Here is a 20,927-nt window from a genome sequence, read left to right as displayed (position 1 = left end):
AGACTTTTACATCACAAAAGGAGAAGGCTGAGTTGTTCATCTAAAAGAAGCTCAAAAAACTAATGGAAATAACTCGATTTAAAAGAACACACAACTAATTTAAACAAATTAACATCATCATCAACAATTGAGCCTTATCCCAACTATTTGATGTCGACTACACGAATCATATTCTACCATTCCACTCTATCAAGGGAGATACCTTCAGTCAGACCATACGTCACCACATCTTTTCTTACAGCTTCCATCCATGTCCTTTTGGGCCTTCCCCTTCCCCTTTTAGAGCATTCCACTTGAACTAAATCACCCCTTCTAACCAATGTTGCTCTACTGCACATAACCAGACCACCTAAGTCTACTTTTTCTCATTTTATCATCTATTAGAGCTACCCCTAAGTTCCATCGTACATATTCATTCTAAATTCTATCCTTCCTTGTCTTACCACTCATCCATATGAATATCGTCATCTCAGCTACACTCATTCTATGAATACGTTGTTTCTTGACCACCCTACATTCTATCCCATAAAGCATGGCTGGTCTTACAACCGTCCTATAGAATTTTCCCTTCAGTTGCATTAGTATACGATAATCATATACGACTCCAGAAGCACATCTCCACTTCGTCCAACCAGGTCTATTTTGATGAGCAATATCTTCCTCAATCTCTCCTTTTCCATAGATTATCAACCAAAGATATCAAAAATATTCTCTTTTAGGTACTTCTCGGTCATCACTCTTAACTAATTACTCGCTTCTACTCATATTATTGTTAAACTTGCATTCCATACATTACGTCTTAGCCAGTTAAGAAAATGGCAACTGAACCAAGCACATGCAATGCCATGCCTCTCCCCTAGCAACTATTCTAGGACATTCGCAGAGCACTACAAGTTTGGTCAAACCAATACATGGCCATAGGACAAGAAACCCATAAACTAGCATAAGAGTGGCACTTTGACCACCAACACCTCCTCTCTCCTGCTGCTTCCATGCTGAATTCATTCTCCATGCTCTCAAGAATTCCAATCCACCAGCATCCCTAATAAATATTACTCATTATACATGGTTATCCAAACTACCATCACTCAAACTCATAATTTATCCCATTCAACTTCATACAGCCCATGCTTCACAAATCATCAATGCGTCCAGCAGATTTCTTTAAGAATTCCCGTGAATGATGGCATTTTCATAAGGCATACTAAGCCCAGTAGTTATGTTGAAGCCACCATGTGGCACCGAGTTATGCATGTAGAAGTAAGAATAATATGTTACAACTCCAATATCAAGTTTATTATTTAAATCCAAAACAAATTATAAGAGACATATTATAGAATAATTATCTCTCATATGTCCAATAATCTCATGCCAAAAAATGTCCAATTGAATGCCAAAGAATACACACATATACATTCCAAATATACTTGTAATCTTGAATATAAACCAAATTTAATGCATATGAATAAGGAAGTCACCTTTTGACGAGTCCATCCAACTTGTTGATTCCCTAAGTGAATCCTCAATAACTGAAGAAACATAAGCAGTTTAGTATAGATTGCCTTGTACAATCCAATACAGAGAAGAAACTAAGAAGTAGAATCAATTTGTTTATCAAGTAAAAATAGGACAATGTAAAATATAAAATTATTCCATATCATTGTGCACTTCTACCATGAAGCACTAGCATTAAACCAACATGTGATGTAGATTATCGTATGCAGCGGGAAACAAGGAGACAGTAAGCAAAACAAATGCATAACATGAAGATGAACAGCTTTTAATATCATATCTAAGTTGTACAATTTTTTCTTTTTTTCTTTTTTCCTTTAACGTCATCAGAAATATTTCAATTTCCAAGAAGTTGATGGCACTTAAATTTTAACCCATATACATGCTGAAATTTTAGTAATAATATATGGAATGCAAATCCCAACTAATTGGGGTCGGGTACACGAATCCTGGTCTGTCATTCTGCTATATTAAGGGTCATAATCTCAGTAAGGCTATACATTCTCATATCTTTTCTCACTACTACTAATTATGTCTTTTTGGGGCTACCCCTTGCCGTTTTTTAGCCTTCCACTAGAATTAACTCGCACCTCTTAACAGGTGTTGTATTAGGTCTGTGCTACACATGGCCAGCCCATCGAAGTCTACTTTCTCTCATCTTATCGCCTATTGTGCCACACCTAAATTCTCCCAAATGTATTCATTTCAAATTTTATTCCTTCTTGTCTTGCCGCTCATCCATCTCGACATCCTCATCTCAACTACACTCATCCTATATGTATGTTGTTTATTGACTGTCCAACATTCCACCCCATAAAATAAAGCAAGTCACACAGTTGTCCTATAGAACTTGCTCTTCAGCTCCATTGGTATGCAGCGATCACAAAAAACTCTAATTGCGCATTTCCACTTTGCTCAACCAGCTCTAAATCTATGTGCGACAGCTTCCTCAATCTCTCCATTTTTTGGTTTATCGACCTAAGATACTGAAAGTATGCTCTTTTAAGTATTTATTTGCCATCAATCTTAACTAATTCCTCATTTCTACTCCAATTAGTACTAAAATATTTGATGATGATACTTGCTGAAATTTGGAACTTTTGCATGTGATCATATTGATTAATCCAATATTATCAGAGTAGTCTCCTAGAGGTAGGGCAATAGAATTCTACACTCCCTAGGCTTACATATCATCATTACTATAAACAAACTTGGATTGTTTATGCCCAAATATTGATAAATGAACTCTAAGGTCATCTAGCCAAAATTGTGCCATGCATTAAGGATACGGTGTTTGTAGTTTAAAACCCAATATGGCAACCACCATATAAAGACAAGTGCCAAAGTGACTTAATTCTTGAAGGAATAAATATGTTAATATTATACTACACCATGGATAAAATAACCTAGTTAATTATCCTAAGCCAAGAAAACATTCAAAGTAATTAAAGATGAACACAAAAGGAAGAAAAGGCCTACCTAGTTGGGTTCTAAAAATTTTTAAATTTACAGATAAATCCTATTATAACTGTTTAAGATCGCATATTTTATATATTATGCAAAGGTCCCACTTTTTCATCATTGCTTTATTCCCAAACTATCCATGGTTCGAGAACTAGTTCTTTAACTGTGGCATTTTTTTTTTTTTTCTTAAGTAAGAGAGGGATCGAATTAGGGGACGGGTTCGAATAAGGTGATAAGATAATGAAAAGTAGACTTAGGTGGGCTGGCCATATCTAGCATAGACCTAATCCAGTACCGGTTAGGAGGTGCAATTCAGTTCAAGTGGAGGGCTTTGAAAAGGCAAGGGGAAGGCCCAAAAAGACGTGGATAGAAGTAGTGAGAAAAGATATGGCGACTTTTGGTCTTTCCAAGGGTATGACCCTTAATAGAGAAAAATTGAGGATAGGATTCATGTACCTGATCCCAAATAATTGAGATAAGGCTTGGATGATGATGAGGAGGAGATGGGATTGAATGAATGGTATCCAAATTGCTTTACTTATGTTTTTATTTTAAGTGGGTCAGATCCAACATTTAATATCCAAACCCATTCCACTTAAAAAATCGCAAGTGATGGGTCAGACACCCAATGTCGGAGCCCCCACAATGTTTTAGGCGGTAAATGGGCTTGGACATTTGGTATCCAAACCCGTCTCCCACTTAAAAGATATAAGTACGCAGATTTCTATACACAATGCCCAAAACCTGCTCACAATAAGACTTTCAAGTGGGAGATACCTCTGCCCTCAGCATCCTAGCCATGTAGGTATCATCACACAAGTGTCTCATGTGTATCACATGGGAGTGTTGGGCCAGCCATTTATATAGACCTTTCTTGAGTTGGAGTGTAAGTTGAATTTAAACTTGTGCCATCAACAAGAAAACTATGAGGTGAAATCCCATTCATTCACCCAAGGATGGAGACCACACTTTTATCCCCAATTTGCTTTATTTGACACTCTTTCAGACTTCTAAGCTAGACAAGATTCATAATCATTCCCAAAAGTGGCACACATCTCTCTCTCTCTCTCTCTCTCTCTCTCTCCAAAAGTGGCACGCCACCCTCTCTCATCTCTCTGCCCTCATCTCAATCTCTCTCCCACACTTAGAAAAATATTAGAGAAGGAAAAGAGGGGCACGCCTCATTTACATTAGATCAAGGGACAAGGCCCTAGCTTGTTCCATTGCTCTCATAGCTCTTGAGGGTTTCTAGCCGAGGCTTCCCATAGTTGTGAGATTTAAGAAAGACCTTGATCTTGTGCACCATCGGAGGAAGAGACCAGGAGTGGGGTGTATCAAGTCCAATTGAGGTAATCTTTAGGCACCTTCTTTTACTTTTCTGCAGTTTATATTTCTTGTTCCCAAAGGCAATGGTTATGTAATTTTTTGTTCATGAAAAAAAGAGTTGTTAAAGTGGCAGCAAGTGATGATCCAAATTTGTGTTCTTGTTTACTTGAGTTTATATTGTAATATTTAGACTTCTGTAAGTGTGCTGGCCGGTTTCGAAAAGAAAAATTTTAAACTACATAAATCGCGTTAGTTCATGTTGTCCACTATCAAATTCCACGTTGGTGAGCACTTGATTCCACTTACTCATGGAACCATGATTTGGATGAGACAGATCTAGATCCCATTAACAAGTGATCTAGACCCCCAATTTTGCGGAACGAGATCCCTAAATTCAAAAAACATATGGAATCAAAACCCCATGGCCCGAAGCACAAGATCAGCCTTACAAAGCTGGAGTGACCACTTGTCGGCGATCCCGGTAGCCATGTCCCGAATTTAAGAGATGACTCAAGGATGATGAAGCAACACAATATGTTGGCCTGCTAAGTGAGTTGGAGGAGGTGTATACTCGGTGGTGAAGGGGATTTAAAGATGGGAAAGTTCTTTATTTTACAATATTAAGACCTCAAAGAGATTTCTCCCCGCTCGGTTCGCCTGGAAGGTTCTAGGCTCTCATAAGATCCAAGTGTTTTGGTAGGTCACATGCCTAGATAAAATCCTTATCTTTTGGGTGGGTTGCATGCTTATAGAATCCTTCTTGTCGACCACTTAAAACATTGAGGTTGGAGCATTATTCCTAACATGTCTATGATGCATAGAGAAGATGAGATAATGAACCATCACGTAATCAATTATATGATTGCTTCCCCCATTTGAGTATACAAGAGGACACTTAGAAAAGGACGGTAATGACAGCCCATGCAGGTGAATGTTCTGGTCAGACATCATTTCCCTTTTTCAGCAAAGGACTTTGGCATAGTTCAACAACTAGGGCGAGCCAAATAGGACTCACCTGAGTCAAATTGACTAGGGAAAAATCGAGTCCTAAAACATTCTAACTCAAATTCTTCACGAGTTGGCCCATTTTATTGTGGGTTATTGTAGAACATGGCTGATTTACTATTGGCTCAACAAGTTCTACGAACTGACAAGTCACAAAGTCTTGACATCAAAAAATGTTTTAATATTTCAAAAAGCTAAATTCTCTTAAAAACTTATTGGTGTGGCCCTTATCCACTTATCCTCACTCTCTAATGTGTGACTAAATATATGTATCTCCTCCACTCCCCCCCGCCCCCCCCCCCCCCCCCCCCCCTCTCTCTCTCTCTCTCTACACATACACATATACATATATGTGAGTCTGTATATAGTTAATAATCCCATAACATACAAAGGTTAATATTAGAAAGGGACGTGATGGGTGCAGATACCAAAAGGTCATTGTTTTTGCAAAAGAAGTTACTCTTTAGTGGTTGCTTGATCATTACAAATACATTAGAAATTTTCAAAAAAGTGCAATGGCATTTCATAAGAAGTCTCCTACTACTTTATTAATACAAACCATATTGAATGCATTAATAATGATGATCAAAGGGTCTTAGAGAAAGATGAAGAGGCAACAAAAGGTGGAGAGTTTATTCTCAAGAATTATTAAATGACAAACACAAGGTAGAAGAAACCGTTAGAATAAATGAGGGCGGAGGTCATAAATACATTCATAAAATTCAGTTATCGAAAGTAAAAGAAGCTATAAAAAGGATGAAGATAGGCAAGGCTTTAGGACCAGATGCTATCTCGATAGAAGTTTGGAGTTGCATGGGTGAGATAGGCATTTACTGGCTGACCAAGCTACTCAACAAGGTGTTGAGAACAAAGAAAATGCTAGACAAATGGAGGAAAAGTATTGTGGTACTTATTTACAAAAACAAAGAAGAAATACATAATCGTGTAAACTATCGAGAGACCAAACTTATGAGCCACACTATGAGGCTTTGGGAGAGAGTGATCGAGCAAGGACCAAGATACGAAAGGAGTGTATCAGGAAACCAATTTGTTTTTATGCCAGGGAGGTCCACAACCGAGGCTATTTTCCTACTTAGGTAATTGATTGAGAAGTTTAGGGCAAAGGAAAAAGACGTCAACATGGTCTTTATTGATTAAGAGAAAGCTTATGATAAAGTACCTCGAGATTTGATTTGGTGGGTGTTGAAAAATAAAGGAGTCTTTAAACACTACACAGACTTGGTGAGAGATATGTACGATACAGCACTAACTAGTATAAGAATAACTAGTGGAGAGACGAGTGAGTTTTCAGTGACATTAGGTCTATATCAAGGGTCAGCATTGAGCCCATACCTCTTTGTCTTAGTTATGGACGACGTAACTAGGCACCTACAAGATGAGGTACCATGGTACATATTGGCAAATGACATAGTTTTGATTGATGAGACCCAAAATGGTGTTAAGACAATTCGAAGGATGCTATAGAATCTAAAGGTTTTAAAATTAGTCGGACTAAGACAGAGTATATAGAATGCAAGTTTACTAATAAAAAAAGTAGAGACGAGGAAGTAATTAAGATTGATGGCCAGAAAATACCAAAAAGAGAGAACTTTCAATATCTTGGTTCGATAATCCAAGAAAAGGGAGAGATTAGGGAAGATGTCGCACATAGAAATCGAGAAAGGTAGGTAAAGTAGAGATGTACAATCGAAATTTTATGTGATCACCACATACCAATGATGCTGAAGGGCAAGTTCTATAAGACAGCAATGATACCAGCTTTGCTCTATGGGACGCAATATTCGGCGATCAAAATAATATACTCATAAAATCAGTATAGCAAAGATGACAATATCAAGATAGATGAGTAGCAAGACAAGATGGGATAGAATTCAAAATGAATACATTCAAAAAAAATTTGTGACACCAAGAGGCGATAGATGAAAGAGAGTACACTTAGGTGGGCTGGCCATGTGTAATGCAAACCCAGTACAACACCTAGTAGGATGTGTGAGTTAGTTCAAGTGGAAGGCTCAAAAAGGACAAGGATAGGCCCAAAAGGATATGGTTGGAAGTAGTGACAAAAGATATTAGGACTTATGGCCTCACTGAGGGTATGGCCCTTAATAGAGCAGAATGGCTGACCATGATATATATAGCCGACCCTAATTAGTTGGTAAAAGGCTTTGACAATGATGATGACCCTCATCCTTTAGAGAAAACTTCAATTATGTTCTTATAAAAATAACAAAGTGCCATTTGTCTTGTAGAGATAATTACATGTACCTTTATGTAATTACTAAGCTAGCAATAAATAACAACACCTTTTACTAAAATGTAACCACATATTCGGTAAATCCACCCTTCACAAACTATTCTAACTTTAACCTTTACATATTGAAAGGTTTTTAACTTTAGATTATCTCTATACATCATGCAACGGTTCTATAGTAATATAATGAAACACTTGTCAAAAACTATGTTTGGGCTATTTGTTTGACCTCATGTTTTAAACATACACTCTTTTCATTCTAATTAACAATCAAAACAAAAAAATTGACAACGCACCCTAAAAAGTCGTTATTGAGCTATATCAACATAGGCCACCCATATTGGTGAGATAATTAGATCTAGACCTTAGAAGGATTGTTTCCCTTTCCAAGTTTGTTAGATGGCTTTATTTTAACCAAATGAACAACGTCAAAAATGATTTTCAGTTCGTAAAGGCCTGGATCTTGAAATTCGCCAAATGGATGGTCAAAATTCATTGTCGGAGGGGGGCTCATTTTTAGCATATCTAGAGTGCAAATTAAATTTTATTGTTTTGGGGATTGGTTATTGGGATGAACATAGGGTATGTGCAATTTTTGGGGTCATGCAAATGCCACAAACATGGTTTTTTTAGAAATGTGGTTTCATTATATTATAATGACATGGTGAAATGAAATCAATCCCCGATACACGTATGACGCTCGCACAACCACACACACACACACATATGCATGTGTATATATATATATCGAAAGCGAAAGAGAGAGAGAGAAGGGGGATGGAATTACAGTGCATCCATTGGTGCTCCTCTCACCTCAAAACCACTTTAGATTGGTCCAAGGGAAATAAAAAACTCCAAATGGTCTCCAAATCATTCACCTCTAAATAACATTCAAATTTGAGCTCCATGCAAGCTCCAATTCCCCTAGATCCATTGTGCAACACATGGATGGCTTAGTTTCCATTTGGACAGACTTGAAGCATATTTAGGGATCCAAATCAAAAGTCTTTTGGATGAATCTGTTTTTGCATGGAGGAGACAATTTGCAAAACTCTTTTCGGGTCCCCAGACACCTAAAAAATTGTTATTGAGGTGAAGCTCCAAGTGGTGTGCTCAAGGGGGAGGCCATCAAACAACACTTTCATCTTTCACTAAATTTTGGTTATTTGACCATTTCTTTATACAAGATTTACAATTTTCTTATTTTCAATATATACAAAATAAGTACGACAATTACCATGGACTACCCTTCCTAAGTCCCCGAGTCCACTTACAACAGTCCCAAGTTCTTGACAGCTTGACAGTAAAACTCTGAGTGCCGAAATGGCAGACATTGCCCTTTGGTAACTGACATCATTGAGGATCGTGTTGGGAATGAAGGCAAAGGAATAATCATATCTTCAAAGGCCCATGGATACGAACTGAGGTCCTTGGGAAGAGTAGTCGAAGATTAATCATTTCTTAGGCCTCTTACCGTCATCCAATCTGAGGATCAAGTTAGTGAGAAATTGCTTTCCTGAGACCATATCTGTGGACTTAGATTCATAGCATAGACCGGTTACTGATAGTCATAAACTTCCATCTCAGTGGCCATTCAATGAGATTAGTGAGGATGGATGGCACAGTAAGGCATTCCAACATATCACTTCAACATCTTTTCTAGGTCCTACCGGAGTTCACTACTCCACTACGGCATAAACAAGACCCTCCTTGGTGGTTTTAGCACTGCCACTAGCCATGCATGGTTACCGTCAACATACCATGTTAATATCTGCAACCCTGATTGTACATTATTGGCTTTCAAGTAAGACCTTGTTACTACTCCAAAAAAATGAATAAAGAAAACAACTAAAATAACTGTTATGGCAAAACAAACTAACATACTTAAAGGTTGTCAAGGAAGTGGATAAGCATGATAACTATTCGTACCAATGATTCTATTCATAGACCCTGAGTTCTTGGACTCATGCACACAGTTATGCTGAACATGCTCATTAATGCAGTGTTTCAGACCGAACATATGGTACTCATCAAGTATTGTGCATAAATCCATGTCGAAAAGTCTAAGACTTTCATCCAAAAACTTCGCTACAAATTAAAAATTAGACTGGAGGGACACAATTACCAATGGAGGATTCACATAATTAAAGACACTCTGACTGAGTCAGCAGTCTAATTTTCTATATTTATAATCAGATCTTTAACTTTGACTTTGGGATGGCCACTCAAGAAGTGTTCCTAGTTGATTCAAATCCCTAAGTAATGGGAAGTTACACGTTCTATGGAGCTCTTTTTTTTTAGACACTTTCTTTGTTTCTTTCTTTTTCTTTTTTATTTTTGAGCTAAGTATCGTGGGGCTAGGGTCCCCATTGATTTATATTATAGTAAAAATGTTATTTACAGTGTAAATAAAGGACTTGGCACTGCTTGTAAGGGCATAGGGAAAGAAAGAAACTGCCAATTACATTACCCAAAAAATGCCGGTAACATAGCTAATGGCGAAGTGTAGAGTTGCTCAGCTGCAAGAGAAGCCAGATTTAGCATTGCCATTCCCCTCGAATTCTGAGGCAACTGGTATTGAAACCAATGCATGATATCGTGGAGCTGCCAACTTAGAAATGTAGGCTTCATGGGCAATATCACGAGATCAACTATATATTATCTCTGCACCAGCCAACGTATCCATCTCCTTGTTGTCTTCCTTATATTCATGAGAAGAAGATCATCACCTGAAATGACTTGCCTCCATTCTACATGTGCTGCACTTTCCTTCTGGACCTCCATACAGGCAAGGTATTTGAGCCTATTTCAACCCATAAGTTTGGTTGGCTCCTTTTTGTGCTTTATATCCCCTATAATGATCAAATAGAGTTCTGCTTAACTGTTTGTAACGACCAGGATACCAATGAGTGACGGTATAAGAGACCCCTGGATTACCAAAATTCGTCACCATATCAGGCCCTTAGGCACTTGCACCATCAGCATTGAGCTTCATTTGGTGGGCCATAAGAGGTGACCAGTGACATTCCACAATTTCCCTTTACAATGCTGGGTTCGAGTCTGTGCCCCACTCATTTATGTCCTAACCATTAGGTCAACAGGCCAAGCCCCCATTTCCTAGAGAACTGGTAACTAAGAAGTCACGAGCTAATAGACAAAGACATATTATCAAACTACCATGTTTTGCAGGGATAACCAGTCGATAAATATTAGAAGTCAAGCCAACAAAAAAAGTATTCATTTTCTGCTATTTAAACATGCAAAACCAGCAAATGTGGTGATGAAAATTTCCTTCTTTTACTGATAAAGAAACTTCCAAACATAATTCATAAAGTCCATTTTATCCTTCTCTTCGGAAAGTCCATTTTATCCTTCTCTTCGGACATTTCTCGGCAATGGGTTTTTGAAGTTCATCTTAGCAATTGGTGTAACAAGATTAAGAGAATAGTTTCCCGTAACTATCATCAGAGCAGAAGAGCGGGATATCATCCCAAGCCAACAGAAAAAATTAAGAGAATTATGACCATACAAAAAAACTAAATTCAACCCTTCCAATTCATCACTACTGGAGGACCCGACATATTTCGCATCAAAAAACCACAAAAATAAAACAGAGCATTCAGATAATCATATCTAAACCAGAAGAAAAATAAACAGAACCAACATATCAATTCAAGAAAACAGACAATAATCAACATCAAAAAGAGGAACCCACTTTGAAACTGACACATGTGGGCAATGGGGCACCAAATCGAAGCGATTGAAAGAACGAACTCACCTGGGAGAAGGCAATGGCAGCTATCAATCCATCAATGCAAGCAAGAGAAATGTTGCAAATGGCCAGGGGACGCGGTAGGCAGTGACCCTCCTTGTCAAGAGGCTTCATTGGCCTGGAACTCCAATGTAGACCGCATGCATAAGAGGAAGAAAACTCAGAATAAAGTCAGGAACTCCTCTTGGGGTGTATCAGAGAGATGAATTAGATCTGCATCCGAGGAACCCACATCCTAAAATTCTGTGGAGGTTCGAGGAGAGACAGATTGAAGAAGATGATACTGTAATAAAAACAAAACAAAAAAGATGTTCATTTTAAACATTGTCCTCGTCGAGTATGCTGTCTCTGACATGCTTCCAAATAACAGTTGTTATAAACCAGGCCACATTGCCCACGAAGTACGACTTTCTCGTCCCATACTATGCCCGTGCAGGAGCATGCTATACATTTACTACCTTGGGCAAAAGATCGTAGTGAGGAGATTTTCTTTTTTTTTTAATCTTAAATTGCTGGAGCTACCTAATATTCAGAGATTATTTTCAAAAGAAAGAATTTTAAGTTTGAGTTCTCTGCCACTTAGATTTCATCCTCCAATAATAGGAAGGTCTCTATTGATTTTTTTATTTTTTTTAAGCACATGGAGAGTGCGATATGGAAAATTTGTTTTATTAAACGTAATCAATAGGTTGAAGAAGTTACGTCCCCAAATTTCAAGGTTGTAAAATTAATCGGACCCTAGGTTTTATCACCTAAGGGAGAAAATGGATTACAAAATCGTTTAGCTTATAAAAAAACCCTTGTCTATTTCAAATTGATAGAGAGTTAACCATGCATTCCCGTCTACAAGTAACCTTCCTTTGTTTGAGTTCACGTAGAAATGAGTTCCCTCTTAAAAATCTACTTTTAAGATAGATTTTTTAACTTACTTTTAAGAACATATAATCGTTAACATAACATGGAGATCATGAATATGAAAAATAAATAAATTTAAATTATTTAAATTAATAATTTTATGAAAAAAACATTTGAATCGATTGATTTTAGATAAACCACCCATTTGTATCTATCTTTAAGATGGGTGCTCTATACTATGGGGGACACAAATGTAGAAATACGTCTCCCAATGAATGGAACAATTTTCTTTTACTTTTTCTATTAAATGGAGAAGTATAGTGTCCATTGATGTGGATGATAAAATGATACGGTGCCTAGGCCAAATGAAAAAAAAAAAGAATCGCCATTATTTTGTTTTGTTTTTTTGACAAAACTTGAAAAAATAATTTATAAAAAAATAAATAGATCAAAATATTCCAAAATATTTAAGGATATTTTATTTTACATGTATCATTTTTTGGTATTTTTTTGGGTATGCCTGAGATAGTGCAAATGCCTAAAATTTCATTTTAATACAATATATAAAAATACAAAATAGAGCTGCGGTGATCAATCTCGCCAAAATAAACTCCACTCCCGCAGGTGTAGAATGCCCATTTACTCTCTCAGCTAAAACCCCACTTGGAATTAATTTTATATCCCACCCCAGTACAATATGATTGTACTGACGTGGGATATTTCATTACCTCTTCAACTTGCAGCTTAGTCTCCGTAAAAAAAAAAAAATTCTAATTGCACCCTAGTTGGAAAAAAATGTCTCAAATTTGAATGGTGACCATCCAATTTTTAGATGGTGAGATCTGAGAGCTAGAAAAGTCAAATTTCGTTTGTTTTTTTTTAATAACAATCTAGTAATTCTTAAGTGGTTCATAAAACTTTAGATTGAAAAATTTCCTCTCAAATAGGTCTTTTGACTAAGGGAGTACAAGTAAACTATGCTCCCTCGGGAGCGTAGTATACATGCTCACAAAGATGCTGAGCATCTCGTGGATGCTATGCCATTCTGGGAAGCAGTATGTACACTCCAGCAGTTTTTGGAATCTTGAACGCCATAGGGAGGGGTGGGTCCGCATCTTTTACTATAAGGAAATGAATTGTATTTTTCTAACGATGTATATAATTGGAGAATGACCCAATTTTTATGAGTCCCCCGACTCATACTATTCTCATGGCTCCCTCTAGCACCCATTTTTATATAAATGTTGGATCCAAATTTGTAGAGATTCATAATCTACACTATGATGATGAATATAGAAAATAAAATAAAATATTAAAATATTTTTGTTAAAAAAATCTTCTATCCATTGGCTATAACCAGTACCCTTTAGGCCCATTCTCAGTCACATGTTGTAGCCCTTAAAGCTCCCATGTTGAATACTTGTCTTGGTGGAGCATTGCCCTAGTGAAACTACAAGTTTTTAGTACATTTGGAGCGTTCTCCCACTTGATTTTTAGCAGCCCCTTTCACCACAAATCAGGCCCAATTCCCATCATTTTGGAGAGTTAACAGGGTTCTTTGGCTTCCTGCGATTGAGGAGTTCGGTCGACTTCAGTAGAAATCCAGCATGGAGTATACTAGTCCATTGAGGTAATCTTGGGTACTTTCTTTTGGTTTTTAAGGCTTCCCGTGGTCCATTTAGTGTCATGACTTAAGTGACATATGTGTTGATGTGTATGTAATGTTGAAATTGCCATCTAAGTGTTCATGTTGATGCTTATGTAAGTTTCTGTGCACTGGCCATGTTATACAGTGTAAGTTGTCATGTCCATAGCAATCTCAATTGTGTCTTTGAATGGAAAAGTGACTGAGGGTATATTAGAGGTGTGTCTTGGGCCTTGTACCAGCCACATATTTGGTGGGTTTTAAGTGTCTTTGCATTGGTTTAATGCCATAATTTGTGTTGACCATGCTTATGTAAATGAACTTATGTAAGGTTTTGATGTAAAGTGTTTTAAATTATGCACCATTGCATACCAATTCGGAGTACCACATTTGTAAGGTTTTTATGTAAAGTGTTTTAAATTATGCACCATTGCATACCAATTCGGAGTACCACATTTCCCCATGAAGGCTAAATAACTATCTTGTGTGTTTGAATAGCAGACAGAAATCTTTCCATATTTAGTCTTTCCTTTCCCTGTTTTTATCTTTCATGTTATGTTGTCGTAATGCGTTGTTTTTAATTAATGGAAAGACTTCCTCTGACACACTTCAAAAATCTGTTTGATTTTGGATAATCCTGTATTTTAGGCGAAAGTCGACAGGAATATCTCGGATATTTGACAATTGTGATTATTTAAGATTTTAAGGAAGAGCAAAATCTTTGACTGCTCTGAAATACATGTAGGTGCACCTATGAATGGCTTGAGGGGAAAGAAAAGTTTAGTTATACTTCTTATCTTACTAAACTAGTGAAAGATTCAAACAAGTCCAATTCTTACTTTAATTTTTTTATATTAGGTTTTCGGATATTTGACAATTTTGATTATTTAAGATTTTAAGCAAGAGCAAAATCTTTGACCACTCTGAAATACATCTAGGTGCACCTATGAATGGCTTGAGGGGAAAGAAAAAGGTTAGTTATACTTCTTACCTTACTAAGCTAGTGAAAATACAAACAAGTCCAATTCTTAGTGTAATTTTTGTTTATTAGGCTCTTATTTGTATACCTCCAATCATCACTCATGGCACGAGTTGGAACAACTCAAGGTATGTGTTTTATGATACACAAAGATCTTCAAAGAGTCGTAATAAGTCTAGAATAAAATGTTGTGAGTCACAGTAATAATATGTGTATATATTTTTCACTTGTCTTTTATTGTCATTGTATATTTGTATAGGGATAATATGGTCTACACTAAATATGTATTTGTCTATAAACCCTTTTAGGGTTTCATTCTTGTATAATGAGAATTCATAGAGATTGTTTCTCTCTCTAAACGGCTCCTGAACTCCTCATGTTCTCTAAATCTAATATGGTATCAAAGCTTAAAGGATTTGATCATCTCTTCTTTATTGTTGCTCACAAATCGTTCTTTTGTGAACGTCAGTAATTAGATTTTTTTTTTTTTCTCTGTAGTGCCACTCATTGATTATCGATCTTTGAAGGTCAGTTTGTCCCGTGTTTATTTTTATTTTTGATCTGCTAAGGATTTCCTACTACGATTGAATCTCTCTTTCTCTAAACGTGGGAAGTCCAAACGCCTTTTTTTGTTGTTGTTTCCTATTTACCTGGTTTACTGCCCTGTTGCGTGGTTTCTTCCACTCTCTGTATTTTTTTTTGTTGTACTTTTGTCTGACCTTTGTCACCCTCGTTTTGTCTTCTTTCTCTTTAATTAGTGTCTTATTTCCTCCATTACATATTTCCCTTATTCTCCCTCGTCACCTTCATTTTATCTGGTTGATGTTTCCTTTTAATTAGTCCATTACTTTCTACATTACAAATTTCTCCAAAGAGCAGCAATAAGACGACCTTTGTTAATTTCTACGTATAACTTCGTTCTTATTCTAAATACTGATTGTTGATTACCACATTAACCTCATTCTAAGCATATCCCGTTTCTTATTCTCTTTGAGTAAATGATTGCTGAAAAAAACAAAACAAAACTTTGTTGGTATATCTTGGCCAACATGTATCCCATCGAGTTTGTGTTGTTGTGTTCGTGTTCTAGTAGCTTTGCTTTTGAGCTCTAGTACTTTTTGTGAGCTACACTTCTTTTCATCATGGAATCCAAGAATAACACAGAGAGTGCTACTATTTTTGTTCGTCTTGATGGGAAGAACTACGACTTGTAGTTTTTCCAAATGCGACGTTTTCTCATGGGAAAGAAGTTATGGGGCTATATTGATGGTTATGTTCCCGAGCCTAAGGATGAGAATGTGCGTAGTGATTGGCATACCGCAGATAGCTATATTGTGACATAGATTATGAACTTAGTTGAGCCCAAAATTGAGCGCAACCCCACATATCAACCTAGTGTCAAAGCAATGTGGCTTTATTTACAAAAGAGTTATTCTAAAGTAAACATTGTATGTCTGTATACCCTTGAACAAGAGCATGAAGACACAACAAGGGGATTCATTAATTCAAGATTATTTTAATATTCTCTCAAGCATGTAGAATGAGATGGACTTAATGGAAACTGAGTCACCCACTGGAGCTGTTATTAAAGAATGAAATCAGTCTCGTTTATTTCACTTCCTTATGGGGTTACGATTAGAGTTTGAAATCATGAGAGCCTCAATCTTTCATCGTACTCCCACTCCATAACTGGATGATTTCTTATCAGATCTTCTTGCTGAAGAAACTTATTTAGGCTCTCTTGGAGTTTGCAAATCCACCTCACATGAATCACTGATGTGGCCTTTGTCATTTCTAATTTTCCTAACAAGGATGTTAACTATTTCCAAGTGCGATGTCCTATATGCAAACAAAAAGGCCACATGGCTGATGGGTGCAAGAAGCAAATTTTTTGCAATTATTGCAAGAAGCCAGGTCATGTAATTAATGATTATCGAAAACGTCGGCAGGCACATGGAAAGCCTCATGTACCTAGTCAGACTCAATGGGCTGCAGTTGCCTCTATTCCTAGTCTCATCAACATGGAGGATGCCACATCCATTCACTGTCATTCTGCCTCCACATATGTTCCCTCTTCATCGATGCCAGATCTTTCCTCTATTGACTCAACTACACTTCAACAACTTGCTCAAGTTTTAGCTGCTATGGGTTTTTTAAGTAACTCAAATTTTTTATCAAACACTTGCATCATAGACTCAAAAGCATTGAATCATTTGACAAGACAACTTTCTCAATTATCCTTGATAAAACCCCATTTTTACTAGTAATGGGTCTCCACTTCATGTTACCCACTCTGGTAATACCATTGTCCGAAGTCCATTTGGTAACTCCTTTTACTTTGAAAGATGTCTATCATGTTCCAAATCTTCCACTTAATTTAATTATGTTGACCAGTTAGTTGATAACAGATGCCTTGTTTCTTTCTCTAATAAAGGTTGTGTGGAGCAGGATCTATCAACCGAGAAAGTGATTGAGAGATGCACTAAGCAAAGTCAGTTTTTTACAATTAGTTTCACTGAAGCTCCTTCCCACCTTTCACATACTCTGCCAGTTTGTCATCTTTCCCCTTTTCCTCATGACATAAGTCAATTAAACTCTCTTTAGTATATTTGGCATTGTAAGTTAGGATACCCACACACTAAAAAAATACTCTCTTTTAAACTCTGAACTTTTATCTGTTGTCTTCACTCAAAGAAAATTTGATAAGAGTATTGTTTGTAAGAGTTGCAAGTTGGCAAAACATTTGGCTTAACCTTTTCCTCATATCAATAATAACATTGCACTATGAGGTTTGGGGCCCTGCTCATGTTCCTTCAATTAGTGGTTTTTCTTATTATGTGGTATTTATAAATGATTTTTCAAAGTATACTTTGGTTTATTTTCTCAAACACAAGTCAAGTGTGTTTAGTGTTTTTAAATACTTCCATAACATGATAAAAAATCAATTTAAGACAAACATTAAAGTTTTTAGGTCTGCTTCTGGAGGGGGGGGGGGGGGGGGGGGGAGGTGAGGGAGTATGTATCCAATGAGTTTCAGGCATATCTGCATACAAATGGCATTATCCATCAACGTTCATGCCCTCATACCCCTGAATAGAATGGAGTTGATGAAAGAAAACATCATCATATTATTTAAACTGCTTGTTCTCTTCTTATAAGCTCTCATTCCCCAAAGAATATGTGGGCTGAAGCAATCTCTATTGTTGTCTATCTTGTTAATCTTCTTTGTACACAGGTTTTACACAATGTGTCACTAAAGATTTAAAAAAAAAAACCCTGATTACTCACATTTACGTATGTTTGGGTGTACATGCTTTTTGCTTTTACTATCTCCTACGTGTGATAAACTCTCCCCTAAGTCTGTCAAATGTATGTTTGTAGGTCTATCCAACAAATCAAAAGGGATATCGTTGTTTTGATCCTTATGTTAAATGTGTTAAAATATCACAATATGTAACATTGAGTACTTCCACCAGCATTGCTTACACCCTAGTTCAATCACTCGTGGACCAAAGTTTTCTTTTCTTCTAGTTTCGATATTCCTCATTCTCAAGATGATAGTTCACATTATCATGGAAATCAGGGATCACCACTTTCAGCAACTAATTATGTTGAGTCGTCTTTGTCAAGTACTGATCATATATCACATTTAGTTGTTGATCTTTCTACATAACCTATTCCGTTTCGGCGGTCACTTCGGAAGCCAGTTCCACCTTATCACCTTAACTTACCTGTGGTTAGCCTATATCATAATTGTTCTCTTGCAACTATTACTAATCCATTGTTTCATGAGCCATCAACTTATTCTCATGCATCTAAACTCCAATGTTAGTGTATAACTATGAATGAAGAAATTGTAGCTCTAAAGGCCAATCACACTTGGGATTTTATCCCATAACCCCAAACATGCATGGCGTTGATAGTAAATGAGTTTATAAAGTCAAGTTACGAGCCGATGACACTCTTGACTGGCACAAGGCCCGATTAGTTGCTCAATATTATGCCCAGGAGCATGGGATCGATTATGAAGAAACTTTTACTCTAGTTGTAAGATGACCACTATTCGTACTTTTATTGCACTCCTAGTTATTCATGACTGGCCCATATGACAGATGGATGTCAAAAAGGCATTTCTTAATGGCGAACTTTAAGAGGAAGTTTACATGCGTTAACCACCTGGTTTTGCTTCTCAAGATAAGTCATTGGTTAGTCGACTTCATAAGGCAATTTACGATCTCAAACAAGCTCCTTGAGCATGGTTTGAGTATTTTCGGGTTGTCATTCTTGCAACTGGCTCATTCAAAGTAAACATGATCACTCCATGTTTATTCGTACCACTAAGCATGTCATTTGCATTATTTTATTGTATGTCGATGTTATTCGTATCTTTGGCAATGATTTCACTTCCATTGCAGATGTGAAGCTACGATTGTGAGAAAAATTTCAAACGAAGGACCTTGAATAAGTATCTTATTTGATTGGCCTTGAGATCTCTCGTTCTAAACGTGGTATTTATATCCATCAATAGAAGTATGCACTTGATCTTGTTTCCAGTGCCTAATTGAATGATGCAAAGGTTGTTGATACACCCATAAAACTCAATGTTAAACTTTCTGTACATGTTGGAGATCCTCTTCTTGAGCCTACAATGTATCGCAAACTCGTAGGCTCCCTCATCTATCTCATTATGACTCGTCCAGATATTGTATTTGTTGTCCATGTTGTGAGCCAGTTTGTTTCAGATCCTCGACGACCACATCTATCAGCAGTTCACCAAATTTTATGCTATGTTCGAGGTACTTCCAGTCGTGGATTATTCTTTGACTCCACATCCTATTTAGATCTCAATGTATATGCCGATGCAGATTAAGCAATTGATCCAGACACTTGCCGCTCTACTACAGTATATTGTGTGTTTCTTTGATTCTCATGAATATCATGGAAGAGCAAGAAACATGACACTGTCTCCAAGTCAAACACTGAAGCTGAGTATCGTGATATATCCTCGTTTGCCAGTGAGATTGTTTGGGTTCATGCTCTTCTTAATGAATTTGATATCTCTATCGTGAATTTCATACCTTTATATGCAGATAACCAAAGTGCAATTAAGATTGCATCTAATCCGATTTTCATGAAAGGACAATGCATATTAATGTAGATTGTCATTATGTTCATGATTGCTATCTTGATGGTACATTATATCTCCCTTATGTTTCTTCTACTGAGCAAAAGACTGATTTTTTTATCAATTCCATTACTCGAAAACACGATGATTTTCTAGCGGACAAGCTAATGCTTTTACTCATGTCTGCATCAGCCTGAGGGGGGGTAATAATGTGTGTGTGCATAATTTTTACTTGTCCTTTATTGTCATTGCATATTTGTGTAGGGATAATGTGGTCTACACTAAATATGTATTTGTATAATGAGAATTCATAGAGATTGTTTCTCTCTCTAGACGGCTCTTGAGCTCCTCGTATTCTCTAAATCTAATATAGAGTATTTTTGCATGTCATATAAATAAAATTATTGAAGTACACAATCTAACTAAGATTTCATTGCAGTTGATGACAAGTAGCTCTTGAAGGTAAAAAGGAACAACAAAAGAGATGCTTTTGGTCATGCCAAGATTCTGAATCTTGGCATGACTAGATAAGCGCCAATCTTTGAATAAAGGAGCATCCTACGTGGTCAAGTTTTCATCATAATATAATGAAGTCACTTAAAAATGAGGAAAATGACAAAAGAATATGTTGGGGTAAGGTTTTAATCAAGGTATCACGAGATTTCATCCTTATCCCTCTCAAACTATTATGCATGTGTTTTTCAGAGCCATAATGCAGGGGCACACATACTCAAGAGATCCACCAGGTGAACCTGAAGGATGATCTTCAAATATAGGAGCCGAGTAGTTGTCAAGCCCATATGCACTTGGCAAACAACGGTTCATGATACAAGACCAATGAGTATGACTTCATGATATATTTGTAAAATACACTTCAAATGTCATAATGGGGTATAGCAAAGCCAAGATTTGATGTACAAGGCCTTGATACGCCTTAAAGTTGTGACAATGACTAAATCATTTACATCTTGA

At 36.8% G+C, this 20,927-nt stretch overlaps 1 protein-coding gene across 15 annotated transcripts in view; it reads right to left on the bottom strand.

The window, feature by feature from the left end:
* Positions 1 to 11,723, bottom strand: part of CAND3 (tobamovirus multiplication protein) — a 41,102-nt gene extending 29,379 nt beyond the window's left edge. For 9 of the 15 annotated variants that reach the window (XR_016052308.1, XR_016052310.1, XR_016052309.1 and 6 more), the window contains exons 1-2: positions 11,358 to 11,723; positions 1,479 to 1,529 (exon numbers count right to left, since the gene is read on the bottom strand). Coding sequence is in view for 6 of the 15 variants with exons in the window: in XM_020669116.2 (XP_020524775.1) it covers positions 1,479 to 1,529; positions 11,358 to 11,465 (159 nt within the window). In the remaining 9 variants the exon portion in view is untranslated. The remainder of the gene's footprint in view (positions 1 to 1,478; positions 1,530 to 11,357) is intronic. The other 6 variants (XM_088862313.1, XM_020669118.2, XM_088862311.1 and 3 more) reach the window with 2 other exon arrangements.
* Between the last annotated feature and the right edge of the window lie 9,204 nt (positions 11,724 to 20,927).

Source organism: Amborella trichopoda, chromosome 3, assembly GCF_054954075.1.
Source record: "Amborella trichopoda isolate Santa Cruz 75 chromosome 3, AtrichopodaSantaCruz75HAP2 v2.0, whole genome shotgun sequence".
Classification (NCBI taxonomy): Eukaryota; Viridiplantae; Streptophyta; class Magnoliopsida; order Amborellales; family Amborellaceae; genus Amborella; species Amborella trichopoda.
This window is presented reverse-complemented; position numbering and strand designations above follow the sequence as displayed.